The 21,476-nt window shown below is 40.3% G+C and overlaps 1 protein-coding gene across 4 annotated transcripts; it reads left to right on the top strand.

The window, feature by feature from the left end:
- Positions 1 to 11,879: 11,879 nt before the first annotated feature.
- On the top strand, positions 11,880 to 21,079 carry LOC140587345 (uncharacterized). Of its 4 annotated transcripts, none has more exons than XM_072708610.1 (12): positions 11,880 to 12,832; positions 13,592 to 13,694; positions 14,452 to 16,442; positions 16,796 to 17,269; positions 17,559 to 17,725; positions 18,144 to 18,401; positions 19,286 to 19,601; positions 19,671 to 20,029; positions 20,141 to 20,185; positions 20,277 to 20,378; positions 20,578 to 20,678; positions 20,766 to 21,079. In XM_072708610.1, exons 3-12 carry the CDS (start codon positions 16,004 to 16,006, stop codon positions 20,827 to 20,829), a joined length of 2,325 nt encoding a protein of 774 aa, XP_072564711.1. In that variant the 5' UTR covers positions 11,880 to 12,832; positions 13,592 to 13,694; positions 14,452 to 16,003; the 3' UTR covers positions 20,830 to 21,079. The 4 variants fall into 4 exon arrangements, with proteins under 4 accessions (XP_072564711.1, XP_072564710.1, XP_072564712.1 ...); XM_072708609.1 differs by having other exon boundaries at positions 11,880 to 13,694; positions 14,452 to 14,554; positions 15,999 to 16,442; XM_072708611.1 differs by having other exon boundaries at positions 11,880 to 13,694; positions 18,144 to 18,377; positions 19,361 to 19,601.
- The last annotated feature ends 397 nt before the right edge of the window (positions 21,080 to 21,476 follow it).

Below are 21,476 nucleotides of genomic sequence, written 5' to 3'. Positions count from 1 at the left end.
CTCTAACCCCAAACCCCTTCCCTAACCATAAAACTCCAAACCTTAACCCCAAACCCCTTCCCTAACCCTAAAACTCCAAGCCCTATGGCTCCACGGAGGAGTGACGTAGGACGACGGGTCAAAGTTCACTAGAAACTACGAGTGTTTTCTGGTTTCATTACAATGACTTAGCATTCTCGGAACTGTGAATGATATTTCCTTGTTTCATCAGAATGACTTAGCAATCCCAGAACTGTGATGCGTGTTTTCTTATTAACTTAGCACCTCCGGAACTGTGACGTGTTAGGGTTAGGGACCTACCCAGAATTTCTAAGTAATATTCCGGAATTGCTTATGCCGTTAACATTGCCATGCAACGCAAATTTGGGTGAAGATGTTAATTAGTCCTTGCAGTGGCAATTCTGTCCTTGCCTATGTAAAATCACATGTATTCAAAATTACACAATTGCTAATAAATTAGCAATTGTGAATTTCTTTACTGGGGGGACATACAAATTCCACACATTTGCCACTGGGTGGCATGACTGAGTTTTAAATAATTTTATTCTGCAATTGTTAACTGTAAACTTGGTTTAACTTAGTGATTTCAGAACTGTGTCGGTTGTTTTCTGGTATCATCTTACTAACCTAGCAGTTCAGGTATTGTTATGTGACATTTCTGGTATCATCTCACTAACTTAGCAATGCCGGAAGTACTAAGTGTTTTCCCGTCTTACTAGGCCTCAAACTAACATTAGGGGGCGTCACGGCCGAACCGTATGACCTACACATCTGACCTTTGGCATGCATAAACTAGATCAGCTCTGGATCAAGTCTGCCAAGTTTTATGAATGTGACCCTTACGAAAGGCCTACAGTGACCTCTTGAATTTGCTATTGTCGGCAATGTTAAGTGAATGGAGACACCACACCTCTCATTAGACAGGCCATAAGTTCAGGTAGCAGTGACTTAGGAAAATGATTAAAAGTGTTCCTGATACTAGATAGTCTGCTCCTAAATGTAACCTATACATGTCCATTAAAATTATGCCTCCTTAATTTGAAACCAACGCATATTTTATCATTAGTGGCTGCACTTTTTTCACTAGGCCTCAAACTAACATGTGGGGGCGTCACGGCTGAGCCGTACGAGCTAGAGGTCTGAAATTCGGCCTGCACAAACTAGGTATACGTATGAATAAGTGTGCCAAGCCTCATGAACGCAGCACTTACCAAAGAGCTATAGTGGGCTGTAGAATTTGCTAAGTTGGGCAATGCAAGTCAATGGGGACATATGAGAGAGTAGGCCGCAAACGAACATGAGGGGCAGTAACGGCCCAGCCGTACGAGCTGCAGGTCTGAAACTCGGTGGAGACATACTAGACGGATGCCTGATGAAGCACGTGCAGCATCATCAGTGCAGACCTGACCAAAAAATTTCTACAATGTTTTTAATATTACAAAACCAACTTTGTTAGTGATATTTCCGGAAACGTGCGTTTTCTGGTTTGACTAACTTAGCAACGGCGGAATTGTGACGTGTGTTTTCTGGTATCATATTACTAACTTAGCACTTCAGGTATTGTGACGTGCCTTTTCTGGTATCATCTTACTAACTTAGCACTGTAGGAATTGCGATGTGACTTTTCTGGTATGATATTACTAACTTAGCAATTACGGCATTGTGATGTGTCTTTTCTGGTATCATCATATTAACCTAGCACTTCAGGTGTTGTTATGTGACTTTTCTGGTATCATCTCAATAACGTAGCAGTTCAGGTATTGTTATGTGTCTTTTCTGGTATCATCTTACTAACTTAGCAGTTCAGGTATTGTTATGTGACATTTCTGGTATCATCTCACTAACTTAGCAGTTCAGGTATTGTTATGTGACATTTCTGGTATCATCTTACTAACTTAGCAATGTCGGGAGTACTAAGTGTTTTCCCGTCTTACTAGGCCTCAAACTAACATTAGGGGGCGTCACGGCCGAACCGTATGACCTACACATCTGACCTTTGGCATGCATTAACTAGATCAGCTCTGGATCAAGTCTGCCAAGTTTTATGAATGTGACCCTTACGAAAGGCCTACAGTGATCTCTTGAATTTGCTATGGTAGGCAAGGCTGTTTAGGCCCGTGTAGGCCTCAAACTAACTTAAGGGGGCATAACTGCACGGCCGTAGAAGCTAGGAAGATGGTTCAAAGTGTTCCTGAAACTAGACGGTCTGCCCTTCAATTGCCCCTATACATGTTTATTAAAGTTGTGCCTCCTTAATTTGAAAATAGACTGTTTCTTTATCTGCCTAGACGGAAGATCTTTAAGCAGATGATCGACTCCCCCTCTCAGACAACGTCACGGGGGGTCACGGCCAAGCCGTACGAGCTAGAGGTCTGAAATTCGGCACGGCAAAACTAGACACCCGCCGGAACGACCGAGCCGAGTTGCGTGACCGTAGCTCGCACCCGTGTCCCGCAGTTAATTTTTAAATTTCAGTATGTAGGCAATGTTAAGTGAATGGCTGCCTTTGACAGGCCATAACTTCACGTAGCAGTGACCTAGGAAGATGATCCAAGATGTTTCTGAAACTGGACAGTGTACTGTACAATCCTCCCTATACATATCCATTAAAATTATGCCTCCTTGATTTGAAATTAGCAGGTGAGTGCCTTCAGATGTGGCAATGCCGGAACTGTTAGGCGTAATCCCGTTTCCAGAATTGTCACGACGCATTTCTGGGTCATTAAGCTTTCAATCGATGTCAATTAGGGAATGGCCCCGCGGAGCAGCGACGAAGGACGACCGGTCAAACTTCGCCGTGAACTACGAGCCCCTCCAGAGAAGGCCCTCCATACACCTCTGTTAAAATTATGCCCCCAAGATGCCCGTAGAAGGGGTTTCCCAACATCAAAGAGGACCACTCTGCGCCGTATGAGCGCTCCCCATATTAGACCCAATTAGCGGATATCTCGGCGGAGGTGCGACGTAGGGGGTCGGGTCGAGGCTCTCCCGACACCGGACGCCGGCGGCGCAAAGTCCCTCCATATATGTCCGTTAGAATTATGCCCCCTACATACGGCAGGAGCACAAGTTGATGATATTTTGCCTCATCTGGGCCAAAAAATGGGGGTAAGGTCCTAGGCCCTCTACCCCATGTCGAAAGGCTGCCGAAGCTCGGAGGGGACGTCATTAGAAAAATGATCATAACTGCAGTTCGCTTAGAGCTAGAGGTCTGAAATTTGGAATACTGACGGAGGAGGGTGGCCTGCATCAGTGACCCGAATTTTGGAGGTCTAGACCACACGGGGCAGGTTTTATTAACCCTTTAGCGTCTGGTGGTCTCACGGCCGGCCCGTTTGAGCTAGGAGCGTGAGATTTGGCACAGTGGAGCCCCACCGAGGTCTATATCACATACTGGAGAATCAGCGGTCTAGACCTCAGCACTAGGCCGCAAAGTACAAAAAGGTACCTGCGGCCTAGGCCGTGCGACCCAGAGGTCTGGATTTTTTACTGCACACACATGGGAGACTGAAGACCACACCTGTAGAGTTTCAAAGGTGTAGACCTCACAGAACTGTTTTTATAGGCCCTCAAAGTCAGTGAGGTCGGCAATGTTAAGTCAATGGAGGCACCCCACCTGTCACTACTAGGCCCATAACTTCAGCTAGGAGTGGCCTAGGAACACCATTCAAAGTGCTACTAAAACTACAGAGTCTGCCCTTTAATTTCATGTATAGATATCACCTTAATTAGCAGATCTTCATGTCAAACAATGGGCTTTACTTTTGGTGACCTTTCGTGACCTTTCCACAAATGCGTCGTGCGGTTCCGGATATGCGCTTTATGGCCTAGGGGGACTTCTGGGGGGCCTACGACTGACCCGTACCACCTATGGGTCTGAAATTCGGCACACGTAAACTAGACGCCTTCAGGAATGACCGTGCCCAGTCTGAAGACTGTGGCCCTTACCAAAGTCCCGCAGTGGCCCTTTGAATTTGCCATGGTAGGCAATGTTAAGTGAATGGAGTCCTTTGACAGGGCATAACTACAGGTAGCAGTGGCCTAGGGAGATGATCCAAAGTGTTCCTGAAACTAGACAGTCTGCTGTACAATCCCCCCAATACATGTTTATTAAAATTGTGCCTCCTTAACTTGATAACACTAGGCTTTTGACCTTGAGTGCATGTTCTGCCTCTGCCTGCCTGGAAGATCTTTGTTGATGATTGACTGTATGATATTACTAACTTAGCAATTCCGGACCTGTGTTGTGTGGTTTCTGGTATCATCTGACTAACTTAGCAGTTCAGGTATTGTTATGTGACATTTCTGGTATCATCTCACTAACTTAGCAGTTCAGGTATTGTTATGTGACATTTCTGGTATCATCTCACTAACTTAGCGGTTCAGGTATTGTTATGTGACTTTTCTGGTATCATCTCACTAACTTAGCAGTTCAGGTATTGTTATGTCACATTTCTGGTATCATGTCACTAACTTAGCAGTTCAGGTATTGTTATGTGACATTTCTGGTATCATCTCACTAAAGTAGCAGTTCAGGTATTGTTATGTGACATTTCTGGTATCATCTGACTAACTTAGCAGTTCAGGTATTGTTATGTGACTTTTCTGGTATCATCTCACTAACTTAGCAGTTCAGGTATTGTTATGTGACATTTCTGGTATCATCTCACTAACTTAGCGGTTCAGGTATTGGTATGTGACTTTTCTGGTATCATCTCACTAACTTAGCAGTTCAGGTATTGTTATGTCACATTTCTGTTATCATCTCACTAACTTAGCAGTTCAGGTATTGTTATGTGACATTTCTGGTATCATCTTACTAACTTAGCAGTTCAGGTATTGTTATGTGGCATTTCTGGTATCATCTCACTAACTTAGCAGTTCAGGTATTGTTATGTGACATTTCTGGTATCATCTTACTAACTTAGCAGTTCAGGTATTGCTATGTGACTTTTCTGGTACCATCTTACTAACTTAGCGATTCAGGTATTGTTATGTGACTTTTCTGGTACCATCTTACTAACGTAGCAGATTAGGAATTGTTATGTGACTTTTCTGGTATCATCTTACTAACTTAGCAGTTCAGGTATTGTTATGTGACATTTCTGGTATCATCTCACTAACTTAGCAGTTCAGGTATTGTTATGTGACATTTCTGGTATCATCTTACTAACTTAGCAGTTCAGGTATTGCTATGTGACTTTTCTGGTACCATCTTACTAACTTAGCGATTCAGGTATTGTTATGTGACTTTTCTGGTACCATCTTACTAACGTAGCAGATTAGGAATTGTTATGTGACTTTTCTGGTATCATCTTACTAACTTAGCAGTTCAGGTATTGTTATTTGACATTTCTGGTATCATCTCACTAACTTAGCAGTTCAGGTATTGTTATGTGACATTTCTGGTATCATCTTACTAACTTAGCAATGTCGGGAGTACTAAGTGTTTTCCCGTCTTACTAGGCCTCAAACTAACATTAGGGGGCGTCACGGCCGAACCGTATGACCTACACATCTGACCTTTGGCATGCATTAACTAGATCAGCTCTGGATCAAGTCTGCCAAGTTTTATGAATGTGACCCTTACGAAAGGCCTACAGTGATCTCTTGAATTTGCTATGGTAGGCAAGGCTGTTTAGGCCCGTGTAGGCCTCAAACTAACTTAAGGGGGCATAACTGCACGGCCGTAGAAGCTAGGAAGATGGTTCAAAGTGTTCCTGAAACTAGACGGTCTGCCCTTCAATTGCCCCTATACATGTTTATTAAAGTTGTGCCTCCTTAATTTGAAAATAGACTGTTTCTTTATCTGCCTAGACGGAAGATCTTTAAGCAGATGATCGACTCCCCCTCTCAGACAACGTCACGGGGGGTCACGGCCAAGCCGTACGAGCTAGAGGTCTGAAATTCGGCACGGCAAAACTAGACACCCGCCGGAACGACCGAGCCGAGTTGCGTGACCGTAGCTCGCACCCGTGTCCCGCAGTTAATTTTTAAATTTCAGTATGTAGGCAATGTTAAGTGAATGGCTGCCTTTGACAGGCCATAACTTCACGTAGCAGTGACCTAGGAAGATGATCCAAGATGTTTCTGAAACTGGACAGTGTACTGTACAATCCTCCCTATACATATCCATTAAAATTATGCCTCCTTGATTTGAAATTAGCAGGTGAGTGCCTTCAGATGTGGCAATGCCGGAACTGTTAGGCGTAATCCCGTTTCCAGAATTGTCACGACGCATTTCTGGGTCATTAAGCTTTCAATCGACGTCAATTAGGGAATGGCCCCGCGGAGCAGCGACGAAGGACGACCGGTCAAACTTCGCCGTGAACTACGAGCCCCTCCAGAGAAGGCCCTCCATACACCTCTGTTAAAATTATGCCCCCAAGATGCCCGTAGAAGGGGTTTCCCAACATCAAAGAGGACCACTCTGCGCCGTATGAGCGCTCCCCATATTAGAGCCAATTAGCGGATATCTCGGCGGAGGTGCGACGTAGGGGGTCGGGTCGAGGCTCTCCCGACACCGGACGCCGGCGGCGCAAAGTCCCTCCATATATGTCCGTTAGAATTATGCCCCCTACATACGGCAGGAGCACAAGTTGATGATATTTTGCCTCATCTGGGCCAAAAAATGGGGGTAAGGTCCTAGGCCCTCTACCCCATGTCGAAAGGCTGCCGAAGCTCGGAGGGGACGTCATTAGAAAAATGATCATAACTGCAGTTCGCTTAGAGCTAGAGGTCTGAAATTTGGAATACTGACGGAGGAGGGTGGCCTGCATCAGTGACCCGAATTTTGGAGGTCTAGACCACACGGGGCAGGTTTTATTAACCCTTTAGCGTCTGGTGGTCTCACGGCCGGCCCGTTTGAGCTAGGAGCGTGAGATTTGGCACAGTGGAGCCCCACCGAGGTCTATATCACATACTGGAGAATCAGCGGTCTAGACCTCAGCACTAGGCCGCAAAGTACAAAAAGGTACCTGCGGCCTAGGCCGTGCGACCCAGAGGTCTGGATTTTTTACTGCACACACATGGGAGACTGAAGACCACACCTGTAGAGTTTCAAAGGTGTAGACCTCACAGAACTGTTTTTATAGGCCCTCAAAGTCAGTGAGGTCGGCAATGTTAAGTCAATGGAGGCACCCCACCTGTCACTTCTAGGCCCATAACTTCAGCTAGGAGTGGCCTAGGAACACCATTCAAAGTGCTACTAAAACTACAGAGTCTGCCCTTTAATTTCATGTATAGATATCACCTTAATTAGCAGATCTTCATGTCAAACAATGGGCTTTACTTTTGGTGACCTTTCGTGACCTTTCCACAAATGCGTCGTGCGGTTCCAGATGTGCGCTTTATGGCCTAGGGGGACTTCTGGGGGGCCTACGACTGACCCGTACCACCTATGGGTCTGAAATTCGGCACACGTAAACTAGACGCCTTCAGGAATGACCGTGCCCAGTCTGAAGACTGTGGCCCTTACCAAAGTCCCGCAGTGGCCCTTTGAATTTGCTACGGTAGGCAATGTTAAGTGAATGGAGTCCTTTGACAGGGCATAACTACAGGTAGCAGTGGCCTAGGGAGATGATCCAAAGTGTTCCTGAAACTAGACAGTCTGCTCTACAATCCCCCCAATACATGTTTATTAAAATTGTGCCTCCTTAACTTGATAACACTAGGCTTTTGACCTTGAGTGCATGTTCTGCCTCTGCCTGCCTGGAAGATCTTTGTTGATGATTGACTGTATCATATTACTAACTTAGCAATAACGGAACTGTGTTGTGTGGTTTCTGGTATCATCTGACTAACTTAGCAGTTCAGGTATTGTTATGTGACATTTCTGGTATCATCTGACTAACTTAGCGGTTCAGGTATTGTTATGTGACATTTCTGGTATCATCTTACTAACTTAGCGGTTCAGGTATTGTTATGTGACATTTCTGGTATCATCTCACTAACTTAGCAATGTCGGAAGTACTAAGTGTTTTCCCGTCTTACTAGGCCTCAAACTAACATTAGGGGGCGTCACGGCCGAACCGTATGACCTACACATCTGACCTTTGGCATGCATAAACTAGATCAGCTCTGGATCAAGTCTGCCAAGTTTTATGAATGTGACCCTTACGAAAGGCCTACAGTGACCTCTTGAATTTGCTATTGTCGGCAATGTTAAGTGAATGGAGACACCACACCTCTCATTAGACAGGCCATAACTTCAGGTAGCAGTGACCTAGGAAAATGATTAAAAGTGCTCCTGATACTAGACAGTCTGCACCTAAATGTAATCTATACATGTCCATTAAAATTATGCCTCCTTAATTTGAAACCAACGCACATTTTATCATTAGTGGCTGCACTTTTTTCACTAGGCCTCAAACTAACATGTGGGGGCGTCACGGCTGAGCCGTACGAGCTAGGGGTCTGAAATTCGGCCTGCACAAACTAGTTATACGTATGAATAAGTGTGCCAAGCCTCATGAACGCAGCACTTACCAAAGAGCTATAGTGGGCCGTAGAATTTGCTAAGTTGGGCAATGCAAGTCAATGGGGACATATGAGAGAGTAGGCCGCAAACGAACATGAGGGGCAGTAACGGCCCAGCCGTACGAGCTGCAGGTCTGAAACTCGGTGGAGACATACTAGACGGATGCCTGATGAAGCACGTGCAGCATCATCAGTGCAGACCTGACCAAAAAATTTCTACAATGTTTTTAATATTACAAAACCAACTTTGTTAGTGATATTTCCGGAAACGTGCGTTTTCTGGTTTGACTAACTTAGCAACGGCGGAATTGTGACGTGTGTTTTCTGGTATCATATTACTAACTTAGCACTTCAGGTATTGTGACGTGCCTTTTCTGGTATCATCTTACTAACTTAGCACTGTAGGAATTGCGATGTGACTTTTCTGGTATCATATTACTAACTTAGCAGATTAGGAATTGTTATGTTACTTTTCTGGTATCATCTTACTAACGTAGCAGTTCAGGTATTGCTATGTGACATGTCTGGTATCATCTTACTAACTTAGCGATTCCGGAACCATGATGTGTGGTTTTTGGTATCATCTTACTAACTTAGCACTTTAGTGATTGTTATGTGACTTTCCTGGTATCATCTCACTAACTTAGCAATGTCGGAAGTACTAAGTGTTTTCCCGTCTTACTAGGCCTCAAACTAACATTAGGGGGCGTCACGGCCGAACCGTATGACCTACACATCTGACCTTTGGCATGCATAAAGTAGATCAGCTCTGGATCAAGTCTGCCAAGTTTTATGAATGTGACCCTTACGAAAGGCCTATAGTGACCTCTTGAATTTGCTATTATTGGCAATGTTAAGTGAATGGAGACACCACTCCTCTCATTAGACAGGCCATAACTTCAGGTAGCAGTGACCTAGGAAAATGATTAAAAGTGCTCCTGATACTAGACAGTCTGCTCCTAAATGTAATCTATACATGTCCATTAAAATTGTGCCTCCTTAATTTGAAACCAACGCATATTTTATCATTAGTGGCTGCACTTTTTTGACTAGGCCTCAAACTAACATGTGGTGGCGTCATGGCTGAGCCGTACGAGCTAGGTGTCTGAAATTCGGCCTTCACAAACTAGTTATACGTATGAATAAGTGTGCCTATCCTCATGAACGCAGCACTTACCAAAGAGCTATAGTGGGCCGTAGAATTTGCTAAGTTGGGCAATGCAAGTCAATGGGGACATATGAGCGAGTAGGCCGCAAACGAACATGAGGGGCCGTAACGGCCCAGCCGTACGAGCTGCAGGTCTGAAACTCGGTGGAGACATACTAGACGGATGTCTGATGAAGCACGTGCAGCATCATTAGTGCAGACCTGACCAAAAAATTTCTACAATGTTTTTAATATTACAAAACCAACTTTGTTAGTGATATTTCTGGAAACATGCGTTTTCCGGTTTGACTAACTTAGCAACTTCGAAATTGTGACGTGTGTTTTCTGGTATCGTCTTACTAAGTTAGCAATTCAGGTATTGTTATGTGACTTTTCTGCTATCATCTTACTAACTTAGCGACTCCGTAACTGCGATGTGTGGTTTCTGGTATCATCGTACTAACGTAGCACTAAGTTACAAACCCGGAATTGCGACATGTGTTTTCTGGTATCATCTTACTAACGTAGCAGATTAGGGATTGTTATGTGACTTTTCTGGTATCATCTTACTAACTTAGCAAGTCCGGAATTGACGTTTTCTGGTGTCATTTCACTAACTTAGCAACTTCGGAATTGCGACGTGTCCTTTTCACTAACTTAACTTCAGAATTGCGATGTACCTTTTATGGGTTCATTTGATTATTACAAACCGGTAAGACACTATGAATTGTCTAGTGACCAATATGCAAAACAAAGAAGTCAGACACTGATTTAACTTAACAACCTTTTATTACACTTAACAGCATCTTCATTAAATCTAATTTGGATGGACTGGAGCAGTCGGCGCCAATGCATCCTTATGCCTGAAATTTAAACAGACAGCAGACAAACATCAATCACCAGCGACAGCAACCATAACATAAAGTAATAGTAGTTGCAGTAGCACATTCAGTTTTTCAATGTCTTAACTTACTTTTCTATCTTCTTCATATAATAAGAGATATCGCGCAGGTTTAGCTTCACCTCTTTCATTGCAGCTAGCAGATGAGGATAGCCTTTCGTATAATGACGGAGCTGAAAAGTAAACATTAAATCAGTTTAACCTTTTTAATTTTGAACAACCAATGAAATTACATGAAAGTGTTCTTACAATGTCCTCAGGAATTGGGCGAGTCCACATGTCAAGGCAAATTTCGGTCAGGATGTAATTTAGTTTTTCAACTGCTGCCTTTAATGAATCAGAAGAAACATATCTTTCATAACACCATACACATTGATATATATATATATGCATGTTTGTGCGTGTGTTTGTGTACAATGCCTCACCAGCTTGCATTTTCATAATCTCACAGATATTCTCAAGGTATTGTGATGGTACAATAAAAAACTTTAATATATGTTTTTAGTTTTACCTGTGTATCTATCAGTGACAAATTATGATTACTTACTTCACGCTCTTCATTTTTGCAGTTCTGCGCAGACGCATTTTCTTTTCCTTGTTTGTAAATTTTACTGGTTGCCCTTGCCATGATGATGATTATCCTGGAAAAGATTAAAGTTAGGCTTTCCTATCTCATCCATTGCAATATATGACACTACAGAAGACAAGCCACCATAAAGTCTCTTAGCATTCCCGGAATTGCATTATCTAGCTTTCTAGCTTTTAGCTTCATAGCACTGTCAGAATTTCGTTATAGCATTTCCAGAATTGCGTAATCTAGCGTGAAGCTTTATAGCATTTCTGAATTACGTCAAGAACCTTCTAGAAGTTTCTAAGCATTTCCAGGATTCCGTCATCTAGCTTCAAGCTTCATAGCACTGCCGGAGTTTCGTTATAGCATCTCCAGAATTGCGTTATCTAGCGTGAAGTTTCATAGCATTTTTTAATTACAGCAAGAACCTTCTAGAAGTTTCCAAGCATTGGAAAAACATCAATAGACTTGATTGCAAGTCAAATGCAATCACATTAATATGCCGCTTCACGTTTCTGATCTTCATTAGCCTACCAAATGTTTCTCAGTCACCGTATTAGACGGGCACAGCATCTCGCTTACATTTAAACATTTTAGTCTAAGCATTTCACTCACAAATAAACAGTGAGATTGATTAAAACTGCTAAATTCTACTAATTTTTTTTTACATTACTTACCAAATAATGCTTTGAACAATAAAGCTTGCAGCCAGCTTTTTGATGTTGTTGTGAGGTGAAAAAGTACCAAGACTTTTATACTGAACCACCCACTCACGTGACAGATTTTCGCCCAATGAATACCTAAAGTCTATAAATTGATTTACATATTACGAATAAATCATTAACAAAACCATAATTTAATATTGTGACCATCAACTGACCGTGCACTTCCACAATTACACTTAAATTTTTTTTTGTAATATTTCCTGAAATGTTAGTAATGCCCTGTCAGACCTTTGTGGTGATAAAGTTCAAAAATAGTGCAAAATTCACAAAGTGTGAAAATTAGTGACTGACACATTTTGGAATTGCGAAGTGTCTTTCTGGTATCATCTTACCAACTTAGCAACTTTGGAACTGCGACGTACCTCTTATGGGTTCATTAGACTAACGTAGCAATTTTGGAATTGTGATGTGTGGTTTCTGGTATCATCTTACTAACATAGCAGATTATGAATTGTTATGTGACTTTTCTGGTATCATCCTACTAACTTAGCACTTCAGGTATTGTGACGTCACTTTTCTGGTATCATCTTACTAACTTAGCACTGTAGGAATTGCGATGTGACTTTTCTGGTATCATCTTACTAACTTAGCACCTTAGGAATTGCGATGTGACTTTTCTGGTATCATCTTACTAACCTGGCAATTCTTGAATTGCGACGTGTCTTCTCTGGTGTCATCTTACTAACTTAGCAACTTCAGAACTGTGACGTGTAATTTTTTCCATGTATAATTAATTAAAATAAATGTAACAAATTACTTTAAAAATAGTTATAATTTTTTTTGTTAAAGGGGACATTTAAACATGCATAAAATATTTCATTTTATAAACTGAGAGCATTCATTGGGGTGAATCTGTGTCAATCAGCACAGTGGGTGGGGCAGTATAAAAGGCTTTGCTCACTCTCAGGCTGCTCAGAACTCTTCAGACTTGCAGCGTGTTACTTTGTGGAACAGCGGATCATCAGGGGAATACAAATCATTTTCCGGAATTGCATTTCTGATCATTTTTGGTAAGTAGTTATTCGGTTTGCTGTGTAGTTTGTGGATATGATGATTTATCTTGAAAAACATGAATATGTTTAATTGTTTAGAAAAAAAATTAAATAGTCTTCCCAACTGCCATAAGATTGTACACTTAATTTATAACTTCAGTCTTTTGACTTTTCTTGCGAATGCACTTTATGTATAGAACTTTATATAATTTCTCTAGTTGAGCTGAACAACTTCTGTACTTATTTTATGTTTATCTTATTTTAATTTCGGAATTGCGAAGTACCTCATGGGTTCATTAGACTAACTTAGTAGTTTTGGAATTGTGATATGTGGTTTCTGGTATCATCTTACTAACATAGCAGATTAGGAATTGTTATGTGACTTTTCTGGTATCATCCTACTAACTTAGCACTTCAGGTATTGTGACGTCACTTTTCTGGTATCATCTTACTAACTTAGCACTTTAGGAATTGCGATGTGACTTTACTGGTATCATCTTACTAACCTGGCAATTCTGGAATTGCGACGTGTCTTCTCTGTTGTCATCTTACTAACTTAGCAACTTCAGAACTGTGACGTGTAATTTTTTCCATGTATAATTAATTAAAATAAATGTAACAAATTACTTTAAAAATAATTATAATTTTTTTTGTTAAAGGGGACATTTAAACATGCATAAAATATTTCATTTTATAAACTGAAAGCATTCATTGGGGCGAATCTGTGTCAATCAGCACAGTGGGTGGGGCAGTATAAAAGGCTTTGCTCACTCTCAGGCTGCTCAGAACTCTTCAGACTTGCAGCGTGTTACTTTGTGGAACAGCGGATCATCAGGGGAATACAAATCATTTTCCGGAATTGCATTTCTGATCATTTTTGGTAAGTAGTTATTCGGTTTGCTGTGTAGTTTGTGGATATGATTTATCTTGAAAAACATGAATATGTTTAATTGTTTAGAAAAAAAATTAAATACAGTCTTCCCAACTGCCATAAGATTGTACACTTAATTTATAACTTCAGTCTTTTGACTTTTCTTGCGAATGCACTTTATGTATAGAACTTTATATAATTTCTCTAGTTGAGCTGAACAACTTCTGTACTTATTTTATGTTTATCTTATTTTAATTTCGGAATTGCGAAGTACCTCATGGGTTCATTAGACTAACTTAGTAGTTTTGGAATTGTGATGTGTGGTTTCTGGTATCATCTTACTAACATAGCAGATTAGGAATTGTTATGTGACTTTTCTGGTATCATCCTACTAACTTAGCACTTCAGGTATTGTGACGTCACTTTTCTGGTATCATCTTACTAACTTAGCACTTTAGGAATTGCGATGTGACTTTTCTGGTATCATCTTACTAACCTGGCAATTCTGGAATTGCGACGTGTCTTCTCTGGTGTCATCTTACTAACTTAGCAACTTCAGAACTGTGACGTGTAATTTTTTCCATGTATAATTAATTAAAATAAATGTAACAAATTACTTTAAAAATAATTATAATTTTTTTGTTAAAGGGGACATTTAAACATGCATAAAATATTTCATTTTATAAACTGAGAGCATTCATTGGGGCGAATCTGTGTCAATCAGCACAGTGGGTGGGGCAGTATAAAAGGCTTTGCTCACTCTCAGGCTGCTCAGAACTCTTCAGACTTGCAGCGTGTTACTTTGTGGAACAGCGGATCATCAGGGGAATACAAATCATTTTCCGGAATTGCATTTCTGATCATTTTTGGTAAGTAGTTATTCGGTTTGCTGTGTAGTTTGTGGATATGATGATTCATCTTGAAAAACATGAATATGTTTAATTGTTTAGAAAAAAAATTAGTCTTCCCTACTGCCATAAGATTGTACACTTAATTTATAACTTCAGTCTTTTGACTTTTCTTGCGAATGCACTTTATGTATAGTTATATAATTTCTCTAGTTGAGCTGAACAACTTCTGTACTTATTTTATGTTTATCTTATTTTAATTTCGGAATTGCGAAGTGTCTTTCTGGTATCATCTTACCAACTTAGCAACTTTGCAATTGCGACATACCTCTTATGGGTTCATTAGACTAACTTAGCAGTTTTGGAATTGTGATGTGTGGTTTCTGGTATCATCTTACTAACATAGCAGATCAGGAATTGTTATGTGACTTTTCTGGTATCATCCTACTATCTTAGCACTTCAGGTATTGTGACGTCACTTTTCTGGTATCATCTTACTAACTTAGCACTTTAGGAATTGCGATGTGACTTTTCTGGTATCATCTTACTAACCTGGCAATTCTGGAATTGCGACGTGTCTTCTCTGGTGTCATCTTACTAACTTAGCAACTTCAGAACTGTGACGTGTAATTTTTTCCATGTATAATTGAGCTGAACAACTTCTGTACTTATTTTATGTTTATCTTATTTTAATTTTATAATTGTGAAGTGTCTTTTCCGGTGTCATCTTACTAACTTAGCAATACAGGAATTGCAATGTGTGTTTCCTGGTGTCATCTTACTGACATAGCAAATCAGGAATTATGTTGTGTGTTTTCTAGTATCATTATACAAACTTAGCAATTTTAGAATTGCGATGTATGTTTTCCGGTGTCATCTTACTAACTTAGCAATTCTGGAATCGCGATGTGTATTTTCTGTTGTATCATACTAACTTAACAACCTTGGAACTGTGATGTGTGTTGTCTGTTGTCATTACACTAACATAGCGATACCGGAATTGTGACGTATGTCTTCCGGTGTCATCTTACTAACCTAGCAACTTTGGAAGTGTTACGTGTGCTTTCCGGTTTTATTACACTAACCTGGCAACTTTGGAACTGTGATGTGTGTTGTCTGGTTTCATTACACTAACCTAGCGATTCCGGTATTGTGATGTATGTCTTCCGGTGTCATCTTACTAACTTGGCAACTTTGGAAGTGTGACATGTGTTTTCTGGTTTTATTACACTTACTTAGCAACTTCGGAACTGTGATGTGTGTGTTGTCTGGTTTCATTACACTAACCTAGCGATTATGGAATTGTGACGTATGTCATCTGTTATCATCTTACTAACTTAGCAACTTTGGAAGTGTGACGTGTGTTTTATGGTTTAATGACATCTATTTATATATTTTACTTTATGATAAGGTAAGTATCTATCTGTCTATCTATATATCTAATTTCATTTTTATTTTTTCAAAGGAAACATGGGTCGTAAAAAGGTGCCTTGCCCATTGTGTCACGTATCCTATATGAATGTGACAGTACATTTAAGAGATGTACATAACATTGCAAGCAGCAAGGAGCGAAAGCTCCTCGTTTCTTGTAAGACGGGCCGGTTTGCTGGTCCACTAGACTGCCCAATCACTGATTGCCCTGCAAAACAATTAATTCGGCTAGACAAGCACCTGCAACTAAATCATGATTTAAGTGATGAAGAGATTAAGACCACGGTTCACCAAGCAAAATGTGCAGCTGCCAAAAAGGCAGTTTTAAAGCACAGAGAAGAAATAAAGGAGAAAGATAATGAGATGGAAATAATGAAGCGCCGAATCGAGGAGCTTGAGTGCCGCCTTGAGCAATTTGAGGGGCCGAATCGGGACAAATCAGGCGATAGCCAAGTAATGCATAAGATCTTCTTCTTTGGTAAGTATAATAATCATTATGACATTTCTTATATCATGCAGTCAATTTAACCTGTAGTTGATGTCATTGCTGGCGATGCCTAATATCTTTCTTGTTTATTTCAGTTCATAACTATCTGAAATCTTACAGAAACGTGAATAAAAATGCTAACTAAATCCATAACCTGTATTCTTTTCAAAATGTTAATTGTTGTAAATATTAGTTATTAAAATTAGGTTAAACTGGTAAAAAAGTAAATCATGTCACCTTTGTTTTACCTGCATTGGGGGCGTGTAGTACCGCTGTCACCGGAAGATCGCTATTCACATTCTAAATAGCCTCATTACAGATGGTTAATTTTGTTCCTTTCTTAGATAAAATTCTTCCAGATTATAAGGAGAGCTTATTCCGTGTTGGTGACAACAGGAGAAGAGCTCAAAACATGAAGCAGGAGCTAGGTTATGTCAATGGCTTCATCAAGTTCATGTGGGGCTCTTCAATGGAAACAGCACCTGGTCACCTGAAATTTCTTAATGACCCCAGTAAATTAAATAACTGGGTGAAGGATTTGTCACAAAAATTTAAGGTCACGACCTGCAGAAACTATCTGCTTTCAGTTTGCAAGTTTTTGCAATTTCTCATCGATAGACGGCCAACAGCTGTCCGCCTTGGCCAGAGAATTTTACAGGGTCTGCTACGGCATTTAAAAATGCAAAGAAGTGCCATAGCTAAAGAAATTGTAGTGCACAGGCAATGTGTTAAAGATTCTAAAAGAAAGAGGATGCCTACCAGAGACGACCTATGTGACCTCATCACGGAGCTACGGAGCAGAATTCCAGATGCTCTTGGTAAGCGGGCAGCCTGTGACCCCTGCAAATTTCTTAAATATGTAAATCTCAATTGCATAATTCCTGGTATTGTGGGGCTGCGTTTGCTTAATTAGCTGCCCGTTGCTATGTCACGATGTCACATATTTGTTAAATGCAAAGGACACATGTTGTGCATTGTGTGCTGTGATGTGTTAACAATGACCACTAATCACTAATTTATAAAAAAAATTATAGAAATTATTGTTCGTATAATGCAAAAGAATGCTTGCTAATGTCTTGTAAGTACCTTGCTCTGTTTTGGTCACAGATGCACTCTCTGAAGACCCGAGTAACATTAATATAAGGAACAAGACCATAGGGGCGTTGGCAACATATATATTTGTCTGCACCGGGCACCGTGTGAGTGTTTTGGTCAACCTCACAACGGTTGAATTTCAGGAGTGCCAGGTGATCGATGATCAGTATGTCATCAATGTGAGTACCTAAAAATTAATTGACATTGTGCTCATTTTTCGATCATGACATGACATAAAGTGACTTGGGACAGCTAAGTTGTAAAAGGTAGTATATAAACAGAAATTAAGTGTAATTAAATTATTCAACTGTGTAACCCATGGATACCCAACTCCAGTCCTGGGGGGCCGGAGCCCTATGTAGCTTAGTTCTTTCCCTGTTCCACCACAAATGATTCAGCTCAAGAGCTGTGTGGTAATTAGCACAAGGAGTTGAATCAGGTGTGTTAAATGAGGGGAAACCCAAAAATGTGCAGGGCTCCGGCCCTCCAGGACTGGAGTTGGGGACCCCTGGTGTAACATGTAAGTGATGTTTGTTTTGACTACATTTACCTGCTGTTTTCCACCATGCTTAGTAACACATTGTCCCATTCTCAAAGGTCTCCAGCCACAAGACATCGGCCTCATTTGGGAGGGCAAAAATTGCCCTCACTAGCAGGGAGCATTTTTGGATACAGCAGTTTAATGAAATGAGACCAAAACTGCCAGGATACTGTTACAATCCTGTCACCTTATTTTTTTCATCGTCTGGAGAGCCTCTGAACAAGCTCTGTGAGCTTGTTCAGAAAGCATGTCTTGATTGTGGGATGCCCCGGGGATTCGGCGTTACGGACATCCGGTCCGCCGTTTCGACTTGTGTAAGTCTTCATTTCAAGCGATGTTAATGTGCCATTTCTGATTTGCGAGGTATGTTTTCCTGTGTTGTCTAACTAACTTAGGGATTTCTGATTGGTGACGTGTCTTTTCCGGTTTTGTCTTACTAACTTAGCAGCTTCGGGAGTGCAACGTGTCTTTTCTGGTTTCAGTAGACTAACATAGCAAAGTCGGAGCTGTGATGTCTCATTTCTGGTTTCATTAGACTAACTTAGCAGATTAGGAACTGTGACGTGTGTTTTCTGGTTTCGTCTTACTAACTTAGCAAAGTCGGAACTGAGACATGTCATTTCTGGTTTCATTAGACTAACTTAGCAGATTAGGAACTGTGACGTGTCTTTTCTGGTTTCATTTGACTAACTTAGCAAAGTCGGAACTGTGATGTGTCTTTTCTGGTTTCATTAGACTAACTTAGCAGATTAGGAACTGTGACGTGTCTTTTCTGGTTTCATTAGACTAACTTAGCAAAGTTGGAACTGCTAAGTAATTTCTGATTGGCGACGTGTCTTTTCCGGTTTTGCCTTACTGACTTAGCAATTTCTGATTGGCGACGTGTCTTTTCCGGTTTTGCCTTACTGACTTAGCAATTTCTGATTGTCGCTGTGTCTTTTCCGGTTTTGCCTTACTGACTTAGCAATTTCTGATTGTCGCTGTGTCTTTTCCGGTTTTGCCTTACTGACTTAGCAATTTCTGATTGTCGCTGTGTCTTTTCTGGTGTTGTCTAACTAACTTAGCAATTTCTGATTGGCAACGTGTCTTTTCCGGTTTTGTCTCACTGACGTAGCAATTACGGATTTGCAACATGTCTTTTCTGGTTTTGTCTTAACTGTACTGGCCGTAGTCATCAGTTTATCTATCTTGTTTACAGGTACAGAGAAGCCTGCCCGAAGAGCAGCGCCGACTGGTGGCCCAAATCATGTGCCACAGTGTCGAAACGGCGGACCGGTTTTACGTCGCCGAACCTGAACTGGCTGATCTTCACCGTGGTCGAGCTCTTCTTAATGATGCCCTGGGCATTGGTAAAAAGAAGGCTACCATGCAGCCAATGAAAAGTAATAAACGGTATTCGAGACGGCTGATTGACTCTGATGAAGATGACTGTCAGGAGGCAGTTGATTTGTCAGAGCCAGTTCCCAGTCAGCTTTCAATGGAAGTTGTTGCCAGTGAACATGAGAAAGAAGCAGGTAAATGTCAGTTATAGATAATTGTAGAAATAGTAATTATGATGTTAACAATGTATGTCTTTTCAACAGATATTATCTACATGCCTCTTGAAGTTGGAGAAGAAGTGGTCGAGGTCGGACAACAAGAGGGAGAAGTGGAGAGAGATATGGATGAAGTGCAGGAAGATATGGAGCAATGGGAGGCAGATATGGATGAAGGGGAAGAAGATGTGCAGGAAGTGGAGAAAGATATGGATGAAGGGGAAGAAGATGTGCAGGAAGTGGAGAAAGATATGGAGGAAGGGGAAGAATATATGCAGCAATGGCAGAGCGATATGGAGGAAGCAGAGGAAGATCAGGAGGAAGTGGAGAAAGATGAGGAGGAGGAACATAACATTGATTTTAAGTTTGTTATTGATAGTGACAAGGAAGAGGAAGTTAACCATGAGGTAAGTCTAAACAATATCTTGTACCAGTAAGGGAAAAAGCATAATGATCTCTGTTGACTGCAATATACTTGCCTATGTAAAATTTGTAATCTGTTAACTTTATTGTGACAGCTTCCCAGTCCGCTACCGAAATATGTGGAAGACATAGAGGGAAGGGTGAGGCTCGAGATATTTTTTTAAATAGGTGTGATATACAGAAAACATTTATGTTGTTATGAAAGACATGCTGTCTGTGTTGTTATTTCAGAAATTAAGATGCAGACGAAGACTTGTTTATCCAGAATCCCTAAAGGCAATGGTGAGGCAGAAGTTTACTAGCTACTGGAACCAAAAAATTACAACACAAATGGTAAGTACACTTTGATTATTGATATTTATAAACAGTACATAAGAACATAACAAATTTACAAACGAGCGTGGGCCATTCGGCCTGTCAAAGGTTGTTTGGAGATAACTAATAGCTCACAGTTGTTTAAATCTTATCTAGCTCTGGTTTAAAGGAACCAATGGTTTTAGCTTAGTAATCAAACTTATTGCTGTTTTTTCAGATAAACACAACTTTAATGAATAATGAAGACTTGCTGCTATCGTGCAAAGTGTTACGAATGACCATTGACAACTTGAGGGGCTTAATCAAGCTACTACAACGGTAATTGACCAACATTTAATATTTAAAAGCAATTCTTATAATAACTATTATGTTGTGGTTTTGGTTGTTATTGTTTTTGTTTTTCAGACAAGACTCAGTGACCATAATCGACAATGAACGTCCAGGTGTCAGTAAAGCTCTTATTTTTTAAGTTGCAGTGGCTGTTATAATTTAAGAAACTTTTTTATTTGTTTTAAAGTCCAGTTGTCATGATTTTGATTTAAAAATACATTTGCATCATTTAAATAAAGCCATTTGTTATTAGATTTGCAAAAAATATTTCTGTTTAAAATTAAGGTGGCATTGTTTTGATTTGAAAATTCATTTCTGTATTTGAAAATAGATTTCAATTTAAATAAAGCCTTTTGTTATTAGATTTGCAAAACATATTTATGTTTAAAATTAAGGTGGCATTGTTTTGATTTGAAAATTCATTTCTGTATTTGAAAATAGATTTCAATTTAAATAAAGCCTTTTGTTATTAGATTTGCAAAACATATTTATGTTTAAAATTAAGGTGGCATTGTTTTGATTTGAAAATTCATTTCTGTTTAAATAAAACCTTTTGTTATTAAAATTGCAATACTTACATTTCTGTTTAAAGTTAAGGTGCCATTGTTTTGATTTTAATTACATGACATTGTTTTAATAAAGGCTCTTGTTCTGTAATTTGTGGTCAAGTTGTCATTTGTAATAGCTTAGGAAAACTAGTGTAAACTTACCAACCGTACCGATATATGCTAAGTGAAATTATGACAGATTTGTTCATTAGTCCAACCATACCCAGATTTGCTAAGT

The sequence above is a fragment of the Paramormyrops kingsleyae genome, unplaced genomic scaffold (assembly GCF_048594095.1).
Source record: "Paramormyrops kingsleyae isolate MSU_618 unplaced genomic scaffold, PKINGS_0.4 ups180, whole genome shotgun sequence".
Classification (NCBI taxonomy): domain Eukaryota; kingdom Metazoa; phylum Chordata; class Actinopteri; order Osteoglossiformes; family Mormyridae; genus Paramormyrops; species Paramormyrops kingsleyae.
The sequence above is the reverse complement of the archived record's forward strand: the minus strand, read 5'-3'. Positions and strand labels throughout refer to the sequence as shown.